The sequence below is a fragment of the Aegilops tauschii genome, chromosome 6 (genome assembly GCF_002575655.3).
Source record: "Aegilops tauschii subsp. strangulata cultivar AL8/78 chromosome 6, Aet v6.0, whole genome shotgun sequence".
In the NCBI taxonomy this organism is placed as follows: Eukaryota; Viridiplantae; Streptophyta; class Magnoliopsida; order Poales; family Poaceae; genus Aegilops; species Aegilops tauschii.
The window spans coordinates 43919871-43943400 of record NC_053040.3 but is presented as its reverse complement, the minus strand read 5'-3'; the positions used below and the strand labels follow the sequence as shown (position 1 = coordinate 43943400).

The 23530-nt window shown below is 46.4% G+C and overlaps 1 protein-coding gene across 1 annotated transcript; it reads right to left on the bottom strand.

Annotated features, from left to right (window-relative positions):
• Positions 1-16488: 16488 nt before the first annotated feature.
• LOC120966802 (uncharacterized) lies at positions 16489-19101 on the bottom strand. Its single transcript, XM_040393347.1, has one exon. The coding sequence runs from the start codon at positions 19099-19101 to the stop codon at positions 16489-16491; it is 2613 nt and encodes an 870-aa protein (XP_040249281.1).
• Positions 19102-23530: the final 4429 nt, after the last annotated feature.

Here is a 23530-nt window from a genome sequence, read left to right as displayed (position 1 = left end):
CGGGCCCTCATCGAGGAGGTACGGATAAATATATTTTTCAGTGGCCGTGTCCAACTGTGACCTATGCGCCTGTTTGATTACAGGAAAAAGGCTCGCCGAACTGTGTCCGGGGGTCCGGCCGGCCGCGCTCCCAACAACTAAGATTTAGATCCAGTCGGGGAGACGGGGGCCGATGTAGGAACAAAGCTGGACTGCCCTTCGGCCGAGGGTTCGGACAATATGTCTATTACCAACTCAGAAGTAGATAGCGCCATGAATCATCGGCGCTGCAGAGCTGTTTTACGAGACCCGAAGTTCTCAGACGAGGCATTTAATGCCTTTAGCTCGGGCGACGCATACATCCGAGCTGCTGGAGACGGGCTTAGAAAAGCCACGAGGCAATATCTGATAGATGTGCAGGTAAGTTTTCTTTGTCAAAAAAGGATAACCATATACCCGTAGCCCCGAAGACTGAAAGCAGTTCGCACAACTGATTTATGGATTGTTGAACAACCAGGTCCTCGCGGAGAAGAATAGTCTGCTAGCCCAAGAGCTGGAGCAGTGTCGGGCGTAGCTAAAAGCTGCTACCGCCAAACTGGGAGACTTGAAGAAGTCGTCCATTGGTAACGTTCCCCTCCATCGAGGAACAGTAAATGTATACCAATTGTGCTAATACTGCCACTGATCGCATAATAGGGTCGCCTGATCAACTTGAGAAGAAGTTGAAGATCGCCCAAGAGGGAGAAAAAGTGGCAAAGAGGCAACACGCCACGGGCGAGCCTGTGCTGGCCCACGTCAGGGACGAGAAAAACAAGCTACAGGATTCCAACACTAAGTTGGGTGAAGAGTTGAAAGATGTGCGGGCCCAGCTAGCCGACTCCGTAAAGGAGAACAAGAAGCTGCGGGGCGGCATGTTCAGTATGTTTCCGAACTTGTTGTTTTTTAGTAGTTCGGAGAAAAATGGAACTGATATAGCTATGCTTGCAGGTATATTGACGGGCCGTCCTGAAGAGGAGGTGTCCGTATCAGCAAGTGATCTGCTGCAAAGACTATCGGAAGTGCACGAGCATGCTCGGCTGGCCATGCGGAGTGTTGCCAAGGCCTTATGGCCATCCGCCTCCCCTCCGGGAAGTATGGATGAGCTTGTAGAGCTGTTCAAGGGAGCGCGGCGGCGTATCCAATTATGGAAGATATCGGCCTGCCGAGAGGGTGCGCGAGAAGCCTGGGCCATGGTGAAGACGCGATATACCAAGCTGAATCCTAATCACATGGCCCGGGTTGGACCGTTGGGGCCAAATGGGGAAGAAATTCCCGTTAGTTTAGTATATGACCAAGTAGAGGTGGCCGCCAAATATTCCCAACATGATTGTAAGTTAGGCTGCCTGTTAGATGGTACAGAGGAAGAAGTGTTTGAGTTCAAGTGACTATGTACTTTCCTCACCATGTGGAATTCTAGCTGAATTGTATATCATTTGTCATGGCAGACCTTTTCTCTTCAACCTCCGGACCTGAAGGCGCGGAGTGTTTCCGAATACCGTCACAACCGAATAGGCCGGGGTATGCGTGGAACTAAGCGTAGGGGTCATAATTGCTTGAACAGACAAGTTGTATCCGGCTAGTTATGTTATATTACATTTATATTATAAGAAACATCTTCCAGGGAGAATAGTTCCGTTAAGTTTTCTTTCCCTGGGTGTGCATGCATTAGTAGACATGTCCGACTTGTGATGTGAAAATCACAGTGTGTACAGCTTCTGGGGGTTCACAATAGAGTGAGTGCAAAAAGTATTTTTCATCCACCAACCGAATATTCCCTTAAGAACGCTAGATTTCGGTTTCACCCAGTCTGAGGTACACATCCGGATGACCCGACAGTAACAATCGCAGAGGTGCTCCCTTTACCACCTAGCCGAACAATCGGGAACGTAGGGGTAAGCACAGGAGCTAGGCAACCCAGCTTGGCCAAAACTTAAGTCATATCGATGCATATAATGGTGAAGAAAAGACACACGGGAAAAACGCGTATGTATGATGAGCTTGACGCTCGGCAAATAATGTTAACAAGCTTCTATTCAAGAAGCCCCCAGGTGTAGTGGACGTACATATGTAAAGATGTGTATGTCAGCAGTGTTCGGTCGAGCTGTATGAGAGCTTTAAAGCAAAAAGATAAAGGTGGAAAAGAGAGAAAAAGTAATGGAAACTACTGGGGAGAAGGGGACGAACAAAGAATTCGGCGCTAGGCATAAAACCTTCGGAGTCTGGCCACGTTCCAGGGGTTCGGCTCTAGGCGATTATCTGATGCATCACGAAGACGGTACGCTCCGCCAGTAAGGACTTCGTCAATTATGAAGGGACCCTCCCATTTGGGCTTGAGTTTGTCCTTTTTCTTCTCCGGCAAGCGTAGAACAATTTCGCCAACGTTGTAAGTCTTGGCCCGTACTTCCCTGCTTTGATATCTTCGAGCCTGCTGTTGATAAAATGCTGAACAGGCTTTGGCGACGTCGCGCTCCTCCTCCAGGGCGTCTAGGCTGTCGTGCCGATCCAACTCGGCCTCTTTCTCTTCGTACATACGCACTCGAGGTGAGTCATGTATAATGTCGCAGGGCAATACGGCCTCTGCACCGTATACCATGAAGAAAGGTGTGTATCCGGTAGTACGGTTGGGCGTGGTCCGTAGCCCCCAGAGTACGGAGTCGAGCTCCTCGACCCAGTGCTTGTCTGATTCTTTCAAAGACCGCACTAGCCTGGGTTTGATGCCGCTCATAATTAGACCATTGGCTCGCTCGACTTGACCGTTTGTTTGCGGGTGGTAGATAGAGGCGTAATCGAGCTTAATGCCCAGATTAGCACACCAGGTTTTGACCTCATCCGCTGTGAAATTGGAATCGTTATCAGTGATGATGCTGTGCGGGACACCATAACGGTGCACCACATCGGATATAAATGCAATCACCGGTCCGGACTCAGCCGTTTTAACTGGGTTAGCCTCTATCCACTTGGTGAATTTGTCCATCATGACCAGCAGATATTTTTTCTTATGGCTTCCCCCTTTAAGGGGTCCGACCATGTCCAAGCCCCAGACTGCAAAGGGCCATGTAATGGGTATTGTTTGTAGGGCGGTTGGGGGCATATGGCTTTGGTTGGCGTAGAGTTGGCATCCAACGCAGCGCTGGACGAGATCCTGTGCATCTGCTTGAGCCGTAGGTCAATAAAATCTTGTCCGGAAGGCCTTGCTGACAAGTGCCCGGGCTGCGGCGTGGTGCCCACCGAGACCGGCGTGAATTTCAGCCAAGAGTTTCCGCCCTTCCTCCTCGGAGATGCACCTTTGAAGGACTCCGGTAGTGCTTTTCTTGTAGAGCTCCCCTTCGTGAACTTTATAGGCCTTCGAACGCCGAACAATGCGGCGAGCCTCGTTCTGATCTTCTGGGAGCTCCTTCCTATGAAGGTAGGCCAAGAATGGTTCGGTTCACGGGGCAATTACTACCATGATGAGGTGGGCCGAGGGTGTTATTTCGGTGGCTGAGCCTCCGATGATATCGGCGTGTTCGCTATCTATGTTTGTGTTCAGAATGGGACCGTCGTTGCTATCTCCCCCTTGCCACACCATGGATGGCTTAAAGAGCCTTTCAAGGAAGATGTTAGGTGGGACGGGGTCGCGCTTAGCGCCGATGCGAGCAAGGACGTCTGCCGCCTGATTACTTTCGCGGGCGACGTGGTGAAATTCGAGCCCCTCGAACCGAGCCGACATCTTCAAGACGGCATTGCGATAAGCTGCCATCATTGGATCTTTGGCATCAAAGTCTCCATTAATTTGGGATATTGCGAGGTTTGAGTCCCCGCGCACCTCCAGGCACTGTATGCCCATTGATACGGCCATCCGAAGGCCATGTAGCAAGGCCTCGTATTCGCCTGTGTTGTTGGAGTCTGTGTATAATATTTGGAGTACGTACTGGACGATATCTCCTGTGGGGGACGTTAATATGACGCCCGCCCCTAGTCCTGCCAACATTTTTGAGCCATCAAAGTGCATAACCCAGTTGGAATACGTGCCGTACTCTTTAGGGAGTTCGGCCTCTGTCCATTCGGCGACGAAGTCAGCCAGTACCTAGGATTTGATGGCTTGACATGGTTTGCACATGATGTCAAATGGCAGGAGCTCAATGGCCCATTTGGCAATCCAGCCCGTTGCATCCCGGTTGTTGATTATATCATTGAGGGGCACTTCAGAAGCCACCGTGATCGAGCACTCCTGAAAGTAGTGTTGCAATTTTCGAGATGCCATGAAGACTGCATATGCTATCTTTTGATAGTGTGGGTACCGGGATTTGCATGGTGTGAGGACGGTGGATACGTAGTATACCGGCTTTTGGAGCGGAAATTTGTGTCCGTCCTGTTCTCGCTCGACGACGAGTACGGCGCTCACCACCTGGTGTGTTGCCGATATATATATATAGGAGCATTGGTTCGCCGACGTTTGGCGCGGCCAGGATTGGGTTGCTTGCCAAAAGGGCTTTTATTTCTTCCAATCCGCCTGTCGCCGCATCTGTCCACTCGAAGTTATCGGTGCGCCGTAGAAGGCGATAAAGGGGCAGCGCCTTTTCCCCCAACCTGGAGATAAAGCGGCTTAAGGCTGCCATGCACCCGGCGAGTTTTTGGACCTGTTTGAGTTCGGTTGGCGTGGCCAATTGTGACAGAGCTCAGATTTTGGCTGGATTTTCCTCAATTCCTCTAATGGAAACGATGAAGCCCAGTAGTTTACCGACGGGGATGCCGAAGACGCATTTTTCCGGGTTAAGCTTGATGTCGTATGCGCAGAGGTTGTCGAATGTTAGACGCAAGTCGTCTATTAGTGTTTCGACGTGTCTAGTTTTGATGACGACGTCGTCCACGTAGGCCTCCACTGTCTTGCCGATCTGTTTCTCGAGGCATGTTTGGATCATGCGCTGGTAGGTGGCACCGGCGTTCTTGAGCTCGAAAGGCATGGTGTTGAAGCAAAACGGACCATATGGTGTAATGAATGCTGTTGCAGCTTGATCGGACTCCTTCATTTTGATTTGATGGTATCCGGAATATGCATCGAGGAAGCATAGCGAGTCGTGTCCTGCAGTAGCATCAATGATTTGATCAATGCGAGGAAGGGGGAAAGGATCTTTAGGGCAAGCCTTGTTAAGGTCTTTGAAATCGACGCATAGGCGCCAGGATTTATCCTTCTTTGGTACCATTACCAAGTTTGCCAGCCAGTCCGGATGTTTAATATCTTTGATGAATCTGGCCTCGATGAGTTTGGCTAGCTCCTCCCCCATAGCTTGTCGTTTGGGTTCGGAAAAGCGCCGCAGGGTTTGTTTGACCGGCTTATATCCCTTTAGTATGTTGAGGCTGTGTTCGGCCAACTCGCGTGGGATTCCTGGCATATCTGATGGGTGCCAGGCGAATATATCCCAATTTTCGCGTAGGAAGTCTCGCAGTGCTGCGTCGACTGAGGGGCTGAGTTGCGCTCCGATAGAGGCTGTCTTCTTCGGGTCTGTTGGATGGACCTGAAATTTGACCGTTTCTTCTGCTGGCTTGAAGGAGGTAGATTTGGGTCGTTTGTCTCTCTGTCCACAGTGGAGCGTAGTGCGGTTAGTTCTTCAGCCGCAAGGGCCTCGGATAATGCCTCGAGGGCCAAGGATGCAGTTTTGTTCTCGGCGCGGAGTGCTATATCCGGATCGCTGACGAGGGTGATTATTCCATTAGGCCCGGGCATTTTTAGCTTCATATACCCATAATGGGGTATGGCTTGAAAGTGCATGAAGGCCTCTCGCCCTAACAGGGCGTGGTATCCGCTGTTGAAAGGGGCCACCTGGAAGGTTATTTCTTCAGATCGATAATTCTCCGGCGTGCCGAATACCACATCGAGTGTAATTTTTCCCGCACACCACGCTTCCCGACTGGGAATGATACCTCGAAAGGTCGTGCTGCTTTTCTCGATGCGGCTCATGTCTATTTCCATCTTGTGGAGCGTATCCTCGTAGATGAGGTTTAGTCCGCTGCCGCCGTCCATGAGGACCTTTGTGAGTCGAAAACCGTCCACGATGGGACCGAGGACTAATGCAGCTGGCGCTCGGACTGTTCTGTATTTGGGTTCATCACTGGCGTTAAAGGTTATGGCCGTGTCGTTCCAGAGGTCAATTGTGGCGACCTGGCAAACTTCGATGAGATCGCGCAGTGCCCTTTTACGCTTATTGTTTGAAGCGAATGTCTCGAAGACTGTCAATACTCTAGTGTCGTCGTTTGCTGGAGGGTGCTGTCCTGGGGTGTCCTTGATAAGGATGTCCTCGCCGCTCTTGGCTACCTGCCGAAGTATCAAGCATGCTCTAAGGCTATGGATTGCCGCGGTATCCGGCGTCGTGTGTATTTTGCACGGGCCACTAAGCCATCCCTCCAGAACAGTGTCGTGCAGCGTGATTGGGTTATGTTTTTTGATTGTTCGACTGGGCGTACCGCGGGGGTGCGTCCTTTTCGCCTGTGGGATGAGTTGGGTTGGCACCGACGGTTCCCAACGAGCTGCCTGAATTTTCCAGGTGCTTTCCATTACGCTGTACTTTAGTACGATAGTTGCTAAGTCAGCAAACTTTAGTATGCGGCGGCAATTGATGGCATTTAGGATGCCTTCGTCCGCGTAGTTGTTGCAGAATGCTGCTATCGCGTCTTCGTCACGGCAATCTTTTACCTTATCTTTGACAAGGAGGAATCTGGCCCAGAAGTGGTGGACCGTTTCCTGAGGCTGTTGTTTGATGCTCATGAGAGCGTCTTTGTCCGGGTGGGTGGGTGGAACAAAATCCGAACCCTGACCCGATTTTGGATCCAGAATTTGAAGATCTACCGGCCCTGGCAGTTCGGGCTCCGAAATATCGACTGATTTTTTAGGCTCATCGTCCAACTCCGTGTTCGGGTGACGGAACATGCCTTTCTACCGGAGAATATCCGGCCCTTCAAGATCGGAGATCCGAACATAGTTCGTCTTCAATATAGTAGAAGAGTTGCTCCGCTCCTCGATTACTGGTATCTGGTGGGTGATCGGTGGAGTTTTAATTTCTCTCTCGTCGGGTTTAAGCCCAACCCGGTCGTAGTCTGTGGCGACCCCCAAGGCGGGCATGCGATCCAGGAGTTCGTTCAATGACGATAACTCCGTTGGGTCCATCCGGGCAGAATATTCGGGATCGACGCGGAGGCGATTTTCGATGACTTGAGAGGTCATCGTCGGCTTAAGGGCCGACGCGGCGGTCATGACGAAGCCGCCCAGCCGGAGGGTTTGGCCTGGAGCCAGAGTTCCTCCGGAGATGATATTATCCTTGAGAACATGGCGAGCCATCAATCCTCTTGGCGACGGCACAGTGGAACTCTCAATGAAAACACCAATGTCGGTGTCAAAACCGGTGGATCTCGGGTAGGGGGTCCCGAACTGTGCGTCTAGGATCGATGGTAACAGGAGACAGGGGACACGATGTTTACCCAGGTTCGGGCCCTCTCTATGGAGGTAATACCCTACTTCCTGCTTGATTGATATTGATGAATATGAGTGTTACAGGAGTTGAGCTACCATGAGATCGTAATGGCTAAACCCTAGAAGTCTAGCCTATGTGAATATGGTAATGAGTATCCTCTATTTGGACTATGCCCTCCGGTTTATATAGACACCGGAGAGATATAGGGTTTACATAGAGTCGGTTATATAGAAAGGAATCTTCATAGTTGATCGCCAAGCTTGCCTTCCACGCCAAGGAAAGTCCAATCCGGACACGGGTACAGTCTTCGGCCTTCATGTCTTCACAGCCCATCAGTCCGGCCCATGGATGACAGGCCGGACGCCCGAGGACCCCTTAGTCCAGGACTCCCTCACTGGGGTCGGGTGAGGCCACATGTGGAGACGAGGTACTCCTCCACGGCGAAGCTAGGGTTGGGGGAAACGGCGGGCGCGGCGGCGGAGAAGAGGCGGTGGAGAGGGGAGATGGTGGAGGCGGAGGTGGAAGGGAGGATCTGGGCAAGGACGCTGTGGCGGAGCCGGAGCATGGCGCTGCGGCGGCGCGGTGGCGCCGGCGGCGAGGGAATGGGGAACGACGGCCTGGTGCGAGAGGATTTGCATGGCCTGGACGGAACGAGATCCTCTAACATCACGAAGGGATGTCAGGGAAGCTACAGTACCCTAACATCCCTTCTTCACATCCATATGATTAAGACTAAAATGACTTGAATTAATTTGCAAGTTACAAATGTACTGTATACATTTACATAAATTACATACAAACAAAATTATGAGGCAATAAAATCAATTTCAGATTTCTTTTCTATGAACAGTAACTTTCTACAGTACATATCGCTACAGTACCCGTGACATCCCTTCTTTGTTTTGCATTGGATTTGCACTGTAGCTTCATGACATCCCTTCGTGATGATAGAGGATCCGTTCCCGGTCTGGACTGGACTGTTATTTTTTTTTCTTTGTTTTTTCAGAGAGGGAGAGAGAGAATGGTCTGGTCTGGTTCGACCTTGATGCTGACAAGGTGACCCCACGAGCCAGTCTCGCTGATGATGGGCTAGGCTGGGCTGGGCTGGGCGAACATACTGCACTCCAGTGAAGAGTTTTTGGTTCTCCTATGAAGACAACTAGCTCTCTCAAAACAAAATGAAGACAACTAGCTCTCTCAAAAAAAAAAAAAATGAAGACAACTGAATTTATTCTTTGTTTCTCTTTCAATGACACAAAAGCTGATGCACTTCCATCCATTGGATCAAGATTTTAAGTGTTCTTTGCCCTGAATTCGACCTGATTGTAAATTTTACAAGAGCACCCTCTAGTTCTTGCCGCATTGTGTTCAACAACTAGGTACTTATGATTCCTATTTGCCTCTCAAGACCTAAAGTATTATTATCTTGTGCTAGTTGCTCTTTTCCTGGGTATCTAAGTTGGTCCCAATATCTTCAAATCATAATATTGTTTAGCTCAATATCCAAAACGAGAACTTGGAGACATCTAGCTCACTGGAGGAAGTTTGTTTTTTGACCAAACTCTACATTTTTTTTACTGACATCTGTGCATTATCTATACAATCACATGATTCTCAGGAAGAAGAAAAAAAAATCTATACAACCACATTAGTTGTTTCCTATTTTGCCTAGGAGTCAAGGAATCATCCTTGACTAGAAAGGGTAGGGCGAACTTTGTTGCACCATTCGTGTTGTTGGATTTTCATTATTCTTTTACTGCACATGTTTTAAAATATAAGGTGTACTCCCTCTGTAAAAAAAATCCAAGCACTCTTATATTTCTTTACAGAGGGAGTATTAGCTTTTTTTAAAGTCAAACCTCTTTAAGTTTCACTAAATTTATTGGAAAATATATTAATATCCATAATATCAAATTAGTATCATTAGATTCATCATGAAATGAATTTACATATTTTTTATTTAGCATTGTGGATGCCAATATTTTTCACCCCGAACTTGGTCAAAGTTAAATAAATTTGACTTTTCAGACAAACAAATACACCTTATATTTTGGAACGGAGGGAGTATTTGGTTTGGCTAGGGGGAGATGATCGAGTTTGTTTTTCATTTTATTTATAATACAGTGTTTTGGTGGGCCTTTTGCGGTGTAATTTTGTGTTATCTGCTAATCAACTCATACTTATGTGGGGGAATTTTGTGCACTGGTGTCTGCATGCAATATTTTGGGGCTACAATATCACATATTGTTGCTTCTTTTTTCATATGTTTTTATATGCCGGTTGCTCCCAATTAATTTTTAAAATCGTTGACCCGGTGAAAATCATGAACCAAATCTGAAATTGGATACCTCAACTGAATGAAAAAGCTTAAAAATTAAGGACCACAATGAATGAAAGAATTAAATAAAAGAGTTTCTTAAGAAATTGTTGATCCGGTCAAAATCAAATGACCCAATTCCCAATTGAGTCCTCAATTGTTATTTTTTTGAACAAACTAAGGGTCCAGAAGGACCCCAAAGCTGCATTGAGTCCTCAATTGATTGTGATGCTTAAAAATTAGGGAGCATAGAGTAATATACTTGTTCTGTTGACCTAACTCTGCCTGCTAAACATAAACAGAATCTCACATTAGCATTGATTTTCACATAAATTAAACAAACTCGACAAAGTGGTGTAGATACTCCAATTTCCTAACTCCGAAATTACCTGCCAGGATTTTGAAACAAATACTTTGTCTTATGCAGTGTGGAGCCAATCAAACCATAATAACTGTGTGCGACCGTTTCAAAATCGTGTGTGTTTCACATAAATTATACTTTGTCTTATACTTTGTCTTATGCTGAAAACGTGTGTGCTTAGAAAAGTAGGCATTTCATTGCAAGAACAATAATAACTGTATCGATATTTTGAATTGGGATGTTGTCAAGGAGTCTCTCGCTATCAAATATGCCTGCTCCTTTCCCTTTTAAAAGGGTAAATGGAGTGCACATCTGGTGACAATATGCTGATTCTAAGCACAACTATCTCTAGAAAGGAAATCTAAAAACTTGTTCTGGCATGCAGCATCAGTGATATACAGAGGATGACGAGCAGTCACCCAAAATCAGTATTAGTATAAATTAGTATAAATGATACTCCCACCGTTCAGAAACAACTGACATGGTTTTAGTTCAAATTTGAACTTAAAGCATGTCAGTTATTTTCGAACCGAGGTAATAGTATACATCAAAAAATTATGCTGATAAGCTCTAGCTGTTTCATCATGAACCACATTAAAAACCTAAAAGTATGTGATCCTGTAAACTAATAGGATATTTATTCGATACTATAGCACCTAAGAACGTAAAGCAATCTGCTTTGTCTTGCAGCTGAATGAACTACGGTTCTTGAGAAGATCAGATTGTGCTATCACCTATCAGTCACCTCCCTGTATAATAAACATTCTGAGATAGGCCTACAATTCAAAGCTAGCACTTTGGAGGTGCGCAATAGGAAAGAAGGAACTCTTTGCAGGAACCAGTCATATTTGTTATTTATTCAGTAAATATATAAACCCAAACACCAATAAAACATAAATGCTGTAAAAGCGTACGCTGCATTCTGCAACGTTTTGACTGCTTTAACGTGATCTATAATTACATTCAGCAATATGAACTTTTGAGCCATTGCCTGAAAGAAGCACAATGCTGACAGGTCACATCAACGAATTTGAGCACAATAAAACAACGACACGCCACCTCAGTTTCTTTACCTGCCCCTGAATAAAAGTTTGCCTCGTTTATAACATTGGAGGAAGTTTTTTCAGATACTGGCCATGTACTTTTACAGATATTTAGTTCTGTACTAACTTGCTTAGGCCAATTAATCACCAATTCACCAGACGCAAAACTCACCAGACCAAAAAAAAATTCACAAAAGGAAGTGAGAGCACCAATGAATTCAGTGGTGCAACTGAAACTAATGCAGCTCACAGTTTGTTTCGGTAGCTGCAGGGTGTTTTTTTTTTTCTGACGATGAAACATAAGTTTGTGGCTGGACATGAAATAGGAGAAAGTACAATGCCTCTAGATTATGAAGTACCTGACATAGGCTCCTTCAAGCAAGCCTATATCATTCCACGGACAATATCCTCAACCTACTTCATAGCACAAAAAGATGATTGGCATGGCTTAAAAGCGATTGAACGACATCCAATAGTCATCACAAATCGCTTACTTCATAGACAGAACACGAACTTGCTGAATACAAATCGTTAACTCGAGGAGGCAATGAGCTCTTTTATGTGTTTTAAGAGAGGCAAATAACTGAATCATCTCCAAAGAATAATATAACATGGTATGGAGCAAGTACAGACAGTATAACAATAACACTTTCTACGACGCAGCCGAGCTTTCCTTTCTTACACAAGAATAGACAGACTGTATATCCTATTCTTATCTTAAAAGTTAAAACCCCCCAAAAAATGAGAGGGCAAATTTGTTTCCACCTTCAAACAATGAAAGGGGCAGAGGCGGATTATCTGTACAATGGCATCCAAATGCTGATTTTCATCACATGCAATATAATAATAAAAAGGACACCCAGCTCTTTCTCCTGCGCTCTAATAAACAATAATAATCAACATGCAGCTACAAAATTCTCAAAAACCAAGACTGTACTTCTGGTAGGCTGTAGGCAGAAATTGTAATATGCATCATTCAGTTTTTAGATCAATTGTCCCTGGGACTGAATATCAGTCGGTATGCCATTCAGAAATACAGGAGAAAAATAAAGGAAAAAACTGATACAAATTAGTAAACCATAAATTAGTTTACAACAGTTAATCTCTTCAAACAAAGATACTGCAGAACAAGAAGATGATTGATTTTAAGGTAAAAAGAACTAGAGCAAGCAACCAACAAACTATATCAAAATGCCATGCATTCTCGGCAGTGATCAACATACTGTGGTCATCAAGAAGTCCAAAATTGTTCGCTGCAAGAAAAAGGTCCAGAATTTTCAATCAAAAAGGGGAAACTCTCATATCTATGACCAAACTGAGGACCTTCTTTCATTGAAAGTTAGATTAGAGAATTGCAGTGGAAACTGCCGGGGGGGGGGGGGGGGGGGGGGGGGGGTGAGGATATTCTGCTCCTTCCATATCAGTATTACAAAATATAAATGCAGATATATAATCACAGATATTTCAATGCATCGGCGCAATGGCCTGACCTGACAATCTCTCTTAATTCAAATATGTGTGTCAATATGACATGAGAATGGGCAAGATGAATGATGACATGGACATGTCAGCTCTCATGAAACAAATTACTAGCTTCATCAAGTGATACCAAGTAGCAATGACCAAACCAGCATGTCATAGGCATACTCTAGGAAGACAACCAACATCTAGTTAGCTAGGCAGGCACACGCAAACAAAAGCCTAGCAGCTTACCGCAGAATCAAAATCTCTGGGGTGCAGTAAGCATTTTCAAACTTTAATACCGTAATTGCTGGTTCATGCAAATCTGAATCTAGTTGGCACTTCGCCTCTGCAAGCTGCTGCATATTCTTCAGCGAGGTGCGGCGCAGCTACCTTGTGAGGACAAATGTACTTCTCCATGAACACCTTCTCAGTCCGCATGACTGCAGAATACTAGTCCCGATCGCGATCTAGCAATCCATTTTCCTTAAGAAACTTTACAACATAGTACCGGGGCCTGAGTCGGCCATCCAGGCTGCAAGTAAGCATTGCCGGACGATAAGCAATGTACCCTGGTTCCAGCCCCACCTCAGAGATGAGGAACTCCGCCTTGTTCTGCATCATGTCGTTAGACCACGCCAGGATCATTGGAAGCTCGGACACAGCAGTGCCAGCCTGAGCATCTGACCACCTAAACGCCTTCTTCATGTAATCCACTTTGGCGGCGATCTTCTCCTCGCTGAGAAATGCGATGGCATGCAGCGCGTGCCTGAACATCGCGGATCCACGGGGCACACTGAGACCTTGAGCACATGCCACCATCACCTGAATGCGCTCCAGAGTGGTGGTCAGCATCCATGACACAGAGGTGCACAGCTTGGCAATATCGCAATCACCTAGCCCGCTCTCGTGCAGGACCGCGACATTGGGCTTGACCACCCGCTCGAGGTCGGACCCAAGAAGGTAGGAGTTGCGCTTGAGCGGCCGGAGGAGGTTGTCGAAAGAGCCGAAGAGGTGTACACGACAGATCTACAGCGGAAAGTGGCGCCGGTGAGCGAGACACCTTGGGGGCCAGGGTTCCCTCCACTTTGGCAGAGGAACAGTGGGTCCTTGGCGACGAGGGCGGCGACGTCGGCGGCGGAGAGGCCGAGGCCGGCGAGGACGGCGTCGGGGTTGGTTGGGGACTTGAGGTGGGAGATCTTGGGGGAGGCCTTGCGGGCCTGCGCTGGGGTGAGGTGTCAGGATCTAGCTAGGACTGACACTGAATTCTCACACAAACATAGGAAATCACTCAAATTTTAGGCAATTTTGGGAGCAATTTCATTCAACTCAAGCGAGGGTAGCTAGGGTTTTCGCCGGCCGGAACACGGCGGCTTCAGGGCCAAGCCGAGTTACAATCAAAGATGCCCTCTCCACAAGCCGGAGGTGAGCTTAAAAGGAGTCTTGCGAGGTAAAAAGGAAAGACAGCGACAGGTACAGTAAAACGACAAACGCGCGGTAACTTTTAAAAAGTAAGTGACATGGCTACAGCCGTCCATCCCAAGATCAACGGCTGTGAAGATGATCTGAGCTGCGAAGCGGTACGAGTCACCAGCCTCCCTTAGATGGTAGATCAACGGTTGTCGTTCGTCCTGCAAACTGATTCGGTACTGTGGCATTTCTAGAGTTGTCGACACGAGCAGGCCTGACAATTCCCCCCGACGAAGAACAGACTTGCCCTCAAGGATGGAAATCAGGAAAAACCTTCTGAATGAAAGCTGCATCCTCCCAAGTAGCGTTCTCCATTGGCAGGTTGAGCCACTTGATACACCATTGGACCATAGGAATGCTGATATCACCTTGTACTCGAGGAATCAGTTTCCTTTCAAGTATATCTTCAGGTTGTATCAGGATGTTCCCTTGCTCATCTAACAATGGTAGCTTTGGGTTTGGTACTGCTTCTGGACCGAGGTGCTTTTTGAGCTGGCTGACATGGAAGCTGGGATGGAGTTGGCAGCCCTCAGGTAGTAATTATTACCTGTAAGCCACATTTCCAATTTTCTCCCTTACTCTGAAAGGACCATAATACTTGGAGTGGAGTTTCAGGTGCCTGTGGATACTTAAACTGGTGTGTCTGTATGGTTGTAACTTAACATAAACCATGTCGCCCACTGCTAATTGTCTTTCTGATCTCTTCCTGTCAGCAAAGAATTTCATTCTTTCTTGGGCCTTTAACAAGTTGTCTTTGATCTGCTGTGCTATTGTGTCTCTTTCCACTTGAGCTTGGTGATCATCTCCTTCTACTGGTGGGAGTACAAGTTCAGCAATCATGGGAGGAGGTCTAGCATACAAAGCCTGGAATGGTGTCATTTGCAAAGAAGTGTGGAAAGAGGTGTTGTACCACCATTCAGCCATGGAAAGCCAAGTGTGCCACTTCCTGGGATGAGCAAAAGCCATGCACCTTAAGTAATTTTCCAAGCATTGATTTACTCTTTCGGTCTGACCATCAGACTGAGGGTGGTATGAGGTGCTCATGTGTAGTTTAATCCCCATCTTGTTGAACAGGCTCTGCCAAAGGTTGCTTGTGAAAATGATGTCTCTGTCAGTCACTATGACAGTGGGCAATCCATGTAACTTGAAATGTTGTCAGTAAAAGCTTGAGCCACTGTTCTGACTGTTATGGGGTGTTTCATTGCTACAAAGTGAGCATACTTAGTAAATCTGTCCACAACAACCAGAATCAAGTTTTTGTGCTCAGTTTTGGGTAATCCTTCCACAAAATCCATGCTGATATGGGTCCAAGCAAAATCAGGGACTGGAAGTGGTTGTAGCAGGCCAGGAGGGGAAACATGTTGTGCTTTGTTCAGTTGACAGACAGGACACTATTGTACAAATGCTTGTATAGCTTTTCTCATTCCAGACCATGTGAAAAGAATCTTAAGTCTGTGATAAGTGGCTCTCTCTCCAGAGTGACCACCCAGTTCAGATTTGTGGAAGGAAGTGAGCAATGAGTTCCTTAATTCATTGTTAGCGCCAATAACAATTTTGCCCTTCAATCTTAGTACTCCACTGGTAAGTGTATATGGGGGTTGACCAGTGGGATCAATTGCTAGTTTAGTAATCAACTCAGAGCACTTAGCATCATCCTTGTAGCTGTTGACCACTTTAGTAATCCAAGTGGGAATTGCAGTACTGGAACCTGGAGCAATGAGGGCATGTTTAACTCCAGAAAGAGCATCAACTACTCTGTTTTCCTTCCCTTTCTTATATTCCACTGTAAATTTTGTACCCCATTAACTTGATGAGAAGTTTGTGTTGTACTCCTTCAGTTACTTTTTGCTCTTGGATGTACTTCAAACTCTGTTGATCTGTTCTGATTATGAGGGAAGATGAAGCAAAATAATGTTTCCACTTCTTAATTGCTTTAACGATTGCAAGTGCTTCCTTATCCTAGGTTGACCAACCAGCAGCTTTAGGGCCTCGGGCTTTGCTCAAAAATGCAATAGGCTGCCCTTTTTGCATGAGTACATCCCTAATGCCATAACCAGATGCATCAGCTTCAAGGATAAAAGGCAAGGAAAAATCTGGTAAAGCAAGAATTGGTGCAGTGGTCATTTTTTTCTTCAGTAACTGGAACAGTAGCTTGTTTCTCTGTCCACTAAAATGCATCCTTTTTCAGTGCATCAAACAGTGGTTTGCAAATCAGACCATAGTTTGCACAAATCTTCTGTAATATCCTGCTAGTCCCAAGAAGCTCCTCAAGTGTGTCACATTTTGAGGTGTGGGCCAGCTCACAATAGCTTCCACTTTAGCAGGATCTGTTGAAACTCCCTTGTCAGAGATCACATAACCAAGATACTCCACTTAAGATTGTGCAAATATGCACTTAGAAAGCTTTGCATACAGCTGATGTTTCCTGAGTGCTTCCATCACTAATGCTACATGTTCCAAGTGTTCCTTATATGATTTACTGAAGATCAGAATATCATCAAAGAAAACTAGCACACAATCTCTCAACAAGGGGCCCAAAACAGTCTGCATGAGCTCTGTAAATGAAGGGGGTCCATTTGTTACTCCAAAGGGCATGACCAGGAACTCAAACAGTCCAATGTGTGTGCTAAAAGCAGTTTTTCCAATATCTTCCTCTTTCATTCTGATTTGATGATAGCCACTTCTCAGATCCAGCTTGGTAAATATTTTTGCTCCATTTAATTCATCTAGGAGATCTTCTATCATTGGTATGGGATATTTGTTTTTGATTGTGTGGGAATTGAGTTTTCTATAATCAATGCATAACCTCCAATCCATGCCCTTTTTCTTTACCAGAATTGTAGGAGAGGAATAAGGACTATGGCTTAATCTTATAATCCCTTTCTTTAGGAGATCTTTGATAATTTCTTCTAAAGCATTTTTCTGATGATCTGGCAATCTATATCCTCTTTGATTAATAACAGGAGCTCCAGGCTCTAAGTTGATTGCATGGTCACAATCTCTTTTTGGAGGTAGGCCAGTAGGCTCTTCAAAGACATCCTTGTAGTTTTCAAGCACTTTGGTAATTTCAGGTTTTTGCACAGTCTCCAAAAGTGTGTCAAGTTGCACTGGTTGCATCCACATGAGTGCTCTAGAAAGCATATTATCCAGTATTTTCTCCATATCTTGTAAGATGGGAGTGCAAGGACTGGTGGGCAGACTCTCATCCAAGAAAGTGATTGATTCACCAGTGACTTGTTTAATTCCCAATGACATGTTTGGTAAATCAAAGGTAACAGGACTGTGTCTGTACATCCAGTCTGCTCCAAGAATTATGTCATATCCAGTGAGTTGCAAGAACCTGAAATCAGACACCAGTTCAACTCCTTGAATGTTGTAGGAAATGTTGTGGAGGGAGAAATCACTATATAATTTTCCCCCATTTGCTACATTCACTTGAACTTGTTTCACTGGAGTAGCAGAACACCCAGATTGTGCAGCAAGGGCAGGGGAAATAAAAGTAGTAGTGCTTCCACTGTCTACTAAGGCCAGGCCTACAATGTTTCCAATTTTGACTTGCAGTGTGAAAGTATGTTTCTTCTTTTCTTCAGGTATGCCAGTGGCTGCATGCATGGAGATTTTGAGTTCTGTGCTGTCAGGAGGCTCCTCTTCCACATCAGATTGTACCTCTTCTGCATCAACTATGTATATGATATCAGGATTGCCAGCTTGTTCTTGCAGGGCCTGAATCTGAGATTTTTGGGACATCTTGCAAACCGGCTTGTGACAAGGGAACCAAGGTTCTCCGCATTTATAGCAAATGCCCTTCTCCCTTGCTTGTTGTATCACAGAAGCAGGAGCTGTACTGGTGGCCATTGGAGGTTTTGGGATTTCTCCTTGTGTTCCTCTTCTGAAATTTGGAACATATGTCTTCTGAGAAGTGGAAGGAGGGCAGGATTTCTCAATCCTTCTTGCTAGCCACATAGCTTTCTGCATATCAGTACGTTCTAAACACTCTAGATGGCTTTGAATATAGGGGTTTAGCCCTGATATGAAACTGTGCAAGTAATAGTTGTCAGGAACTGCGGAGTTGTCCCTCCTCATCAGATTCATTTGTTGTTCAAATTCAGAAATGTATTGAGCAACAGTAGCATGTTGAGTTAACTTGTGGAAGGCCTTCACATTTTCACACACAGATGTAACAGCAAACCTTTGTGTGATTGCAGAGCAGAATTTCTGCCAAGGGGTATTACTGACAATAAACCCAGTGCCTCTCCACCATTGGATAGCTTCTCCCTTCAGATAGGAAACTGCTATTTCAGTTCTTTGCTCAATTGATGTTCTAGATGTAGAGAAGTACTGTTCTATATTTTGTATCCATGAATCTGCATCCAACCCTTCAAATTCAGCAATGTTTAACTTTGTAGGCTTGACAGAAAGGATATTTCTTCTGATTTCAGGAGTATAAGGTCTGTGTCTGTCCCTTCTGACCTCTGCTTCAGGAAATTCCTCTACTGTCCTTAAGTGTTGCACTCCCTGAACTTGCTGTTGTTGCGGCGTGTGAAATTCCTGCTTGTTGGCAGCATGATTTGGGTGCCTATAAGGTCCTTTTGGAGTGCCATCCAAGTTCAGTTCTCTGCCTGTAGTTTTGTCAACCAACATAGCAGATCCACCCGTAGCTGGGTCCTGTTTGTCAGTGGCTAGTTGGTTGTTTGGTAGTTGTTTCGGCCTTCCTGGGGGAATAGCAGTGCTTCCATGTCCAGAAAGAGGATCTGGTCTTTCATCATCCTCATCTTCTTCTTCTCCCGACTGCTCTGTGGCCAACTTCTGCAAAGTACTCTGTATTTTCTTGAAGTTTCTCTGGATGCTGGCAAAATTCTTATTGACTGACTCTGTAAAGTGATATAACTCCTTCCTGTCCTCTTCTCGATCTTGCCTTAGTGTTTTGATGTCCAACTGCAAGGATTCGAGTTCCAACATGTCAGTGTCCTGAGTTTCGCCAGCCATGTCTGCAGGGCTTTTGTTGGTCATTCCTTGCAGATCCAGCCCGAGGATTTACTAGGGTAGTGGTGGGAAGGGATTTTGCACCGGTTGCCCGGAAACCAGCCCACACAAGCACCAATTTTCTCCTTCAGGTCGATGTAGACGCCGCACCGCCGGAGCGAGCAACACTGAAAGGGAGGGTTGGGTGGGAATTTACACTGAAGAAGTTTTCTCCAGGAACCACTACTCCTACCTTTCTACTGCCGATCGATCTACCGCCGCCAATCGCTGCCTCACGCTGCCCTAGATCAGATCTGGGACTCAGATCTCGCCTCCAAGGACAACAACTACGCATCTGATACCAATTGTCAGGATCTAGCTAGGACTGACACTGAATTCTCACACAAACAGAGGAAATCACTCGAATTTTGGGCAATTTTGGGAGCAATTTCATTCAACTCAGGCGAGGGTAGCTAGGGTTCTCGCCAGCTGGAACACGGCGGCTTCAGGGCCAAGCCCAATTACAATCAAAGATGCCCTCTCCACAAGCTGGAGGTGAGCTTAAAAGGAGTCTTGCGAGGTAAAAAGGAAAGACAGCGACAGGTACAGTAAAACAACAAACGTGCGGTAACTTTCAAAAAGTAAGTGACACGGCTACAGCCGTCCATCCCAAGATCAACGGCTGTGAAGATGATCTAAGCTGCGAAGCGGTACGAGTCACCAGCCTCCCTTAGATGGTAGATCAACGGTTGTCATTCGTCCTGGCAAATTGAATCGGTACTGTGGCATTTCTAGAGTTGTCAACAGGAGCAGGCCTGACATGAGGCCGCAGGTGGAGACGAGGTAGTCCTCCACCGCGAAGCTAGGGTTCGGGGAGACGGCGGGCGCGGCGGCGGAGATGAGACGGCTGAGGTGGGAGATGGGAGAGGTGGAGGGAGACGAGAGTAGCTGGGTGAGGAGGCAGCACCTGAGCCGGAGCATGGCGGCGCCGCCCGCGGAGAAGGAGATTGGCGGGGGCGGCGGCGGCAGCGAGGGAATGGGGAAAGCGCGATGGCCGGTGGTGGAGTGGTCTGGTTCGTCCCAACCCAGACCAAACTGGCTCCCACCCGTCAGTGTCACATGCCATGTCATACACCATCCAAAATATACTTCTTTCAGTTTCAAAAAAATATATATACTTCTTTCATTTCTAAATATATAAGTCTTTTTAGAGATTTTAACACGGACTAAATACGGATGTATATACACATATTTTACAATATACATTCACTTGTTTTGCTCCGTATATAGTCTCTATTGGAATCTCTAAAAAGACTTATATATAAGGAACAAAGAGAGTAGATTCGAAATGTGAAAATACATTCATGATTTTAATTTGGGTTGACTGACTGAAAATCAAAAGTCAGTCACCCCCTTTCCCATCTCCCTCCCGAATCACTCGCGCAAGCGGCGCCGGAGGGGCAACCCTAGCTGCTCAAGACCCTCCTCCCGTGCTCCCAGGTCGGCGCCGACGTTGACGCCGATGGTGGTGGCGGTGCCAGGCTCATCAAAGACGACGGGTGTGGGTTACGCACCCCGACGGGCCTCCCTCGGGCGGGAGGAGTGGCATCAAGTGGGCAGCACGGGGAGTCCTCTAGTATAGCGGTGCACGACGGGGAGAGCATGGAGCAGTGGAGCATGATTGGGAGCTAGCAAAGAATTTGGCCCTACGAAAGAACATCTCTTTTGTTCTCATGAGTCCCTTCCAGAATGGCGAATCGTCAGGTCTTGCGTTAACTTTGGCCAGAGATTTTGATTGTAAATATTTATTTCGTAACATCTGAGCCCACATACCATCAGTCTCTACTGATAACATATATAGCCATTTACTCATTAGGCATTTATTTTTAATCTCTAGGTTTTCAATGCCAAGACCCCCCTAGTCCTTGGGCCGGCAAATGATATCCCATCTTGCCAGGCTATATTTTGTCTTAACATCATCTGACTGCCAAAAAAATCGAGAACGATAAAAATCAAGTCTCTCCCGCACCCCTTTAGGTACTTCAAACAATGATAATAGGAACATCGGCATACTAGTTAATATTGAATTAATGAGCACCAACCGACGTCCATAAGACATTAGCTTGCCCTTCCAACAGCTTAGTTTTTTTCAAATTGATCTTCGATGCATTTTCATTCTTTATTAGTAAGTTTCCAATGATGAATTGGTATGCCCAAATAACTGAAAGGCAGAGATCCCAATTCACATCCGAACAATTGTCTATATGCATCATGTTCCTCTTTGGCCCTCCTAGAGCAGAACAATTCGCTCTTGTGAAAATTTATTTTAAATCCCGACAATTGTTCAAAAAGACACAACACCAGTTTCATATTTCCGGGCCTTTGCAAGATCATGCTCCATGAAAACAATAGTGTCGTTGGCATATTATAAGATGAATACTCCCCCATCGACCGGATGGGGAACGAGTCCACCAACTCGGCCGTTCTCCTTTGCCCGGCCTATAAGAACGGTCAGCATATCAGCTACTATATTGAATAAGAGAGGAGACATCGAATCACCTTGTCTCAAGCACTTATGAGTTTGAAAATAGTGCCCGATATCATCATTAACCTTTACTCCGACACTACCTATTTGGATTAGGGAATCCAGCTGATTCCTCCAAGTCTCATTAAAACCCTTCATGAGCATTCCCTGCTGAAGGAAAAGCCACTTTACTTTATCATATGCCTTTTCTAAATCACTACTGCAGGATGGTCCAAATGCGACACTACGATCAGAGACCCTTCGACGAAACTGTGTGCGATGCCATAATCGCAAACAGTGGTGCAAAAAAACGTCAAAAAAGGTGCAAAATGTTTGCGATGACGGATGCATCAAACACGGTTCAGATTTTAGTTGCGTGTGCGATGCAGGGCATACGGTTCAGTTCAATTAACTGTTTGGGATGAGGAGGAACAAAAGAAACGGGCAGCCAGATGAAGGCGTGTGCGATATACAGCATACGGTTCACTAGGATGAACTGTCTGTGATTAGGCAACACAATGGAAAGGGTTCAACTGAACAAGATGTGTGTGATACGCGGTAAAAAGGTCTGTACTCTGAAATGTGTGATTTGCTCTATCTACAGTAGAATAACATGTATATATATAACTGAAATAAACATCCAATTACATAAGTGACTATACAAATCATTCGCACACACCTCAATAAACAATTGCATGCATTCAAAAGTAGGAGAAACGATCGTCTAGTCATCTACTTCTTGTGACGCTCCTGCCACTGCTCTATGGCTCGATCCCTTGTCTAGGGCAGGAAGAAGACACTTCCTCATGTCAACGATCCGCATGTACATCCCGTAGCTTCTGTATGCTCCATAGCCGTGTACTTGACATGTTGTTCATCCAGTCTCTCATGCCACACACTGTGCTAGGTGTTCTTGCCCTTATTGCTCTCATTCTTCATCTTCACGTAGTAGGGGTCGGTGATGGCCGAGGCGAGGTCAACCAGGGAGTTCAGGTTGTTTTTGTCGCTGCCCCAGACCTTGTAGTGGTGCTGGATGTTGACAAGATTCGGGTATTTCTAGTCTGAAACCTTGAAGCACTTTTAGATCGTTGGTGGTGTCCACCGTAGCGAAACTGTAGTCGGTGCTGTTGATAAACACGGAGAAACGCTCGCAAGGCCTTGTGGCAAGGTGGTAGTGGTAGAAGAGGACGCCATGTCGCACGCACAACTGGGCAATGACAACCTTCTGATCGTGCCCGGCACGACCGATGGTGTACTCGAGGTCGAAGCCGACCACTCGGTACTTGTCCTCAGCAAGGAACTGCTCCATAGTTTGGATGGATCTCTCCACTGAGACCGGATCGTTCATGTACACCACCGAGAGGGCCTTCCCCCTCACGTGGGTCTCCACTACGTGATGCGTGGTGAACTGCCCGCCGTTGTCGTCGTTGGCCGCTGGGAGCGACATTGGAGCCACGGGGAGTGCCATTGGAACCGCTGGATGTCCTCTCTGTATGTGTCGTCGTGGGTGTGCTTATTGTGTCGTGTGACACGAGAGATATAAGGTAAATGGCTGCAGGAATAAATGGGGGCTAGGCGGCCTGGATTCTCTGCGCGTTCGCCTGGCAGTTTTTGCAGCGGGTAACTGCATCGTCGCGTCGCGCCCGGCGCAACCGAAAGCACATGAACATGCGCGATCATGCGCCGGCCCAAACACTGGCAGCGCACGTGGAGGGACGAGGGCAGAGCACCCGAAGGGATGCGAGAGCAGAGCGCGTGCGGCGGGACGCGAGCAGAGCGCACCGTGGCCGCCTGAACCGCAAGCAACCACATGCATAGAGCAGTTGAACACATAGAAAATGGTCGCCTACAAGCCGGCCGACAGTTGCTTCGCTGCATAGAGAGCGGCCGTGTGCTACCAACTCTGTCTAGTCTATAGTCCCCTTTATA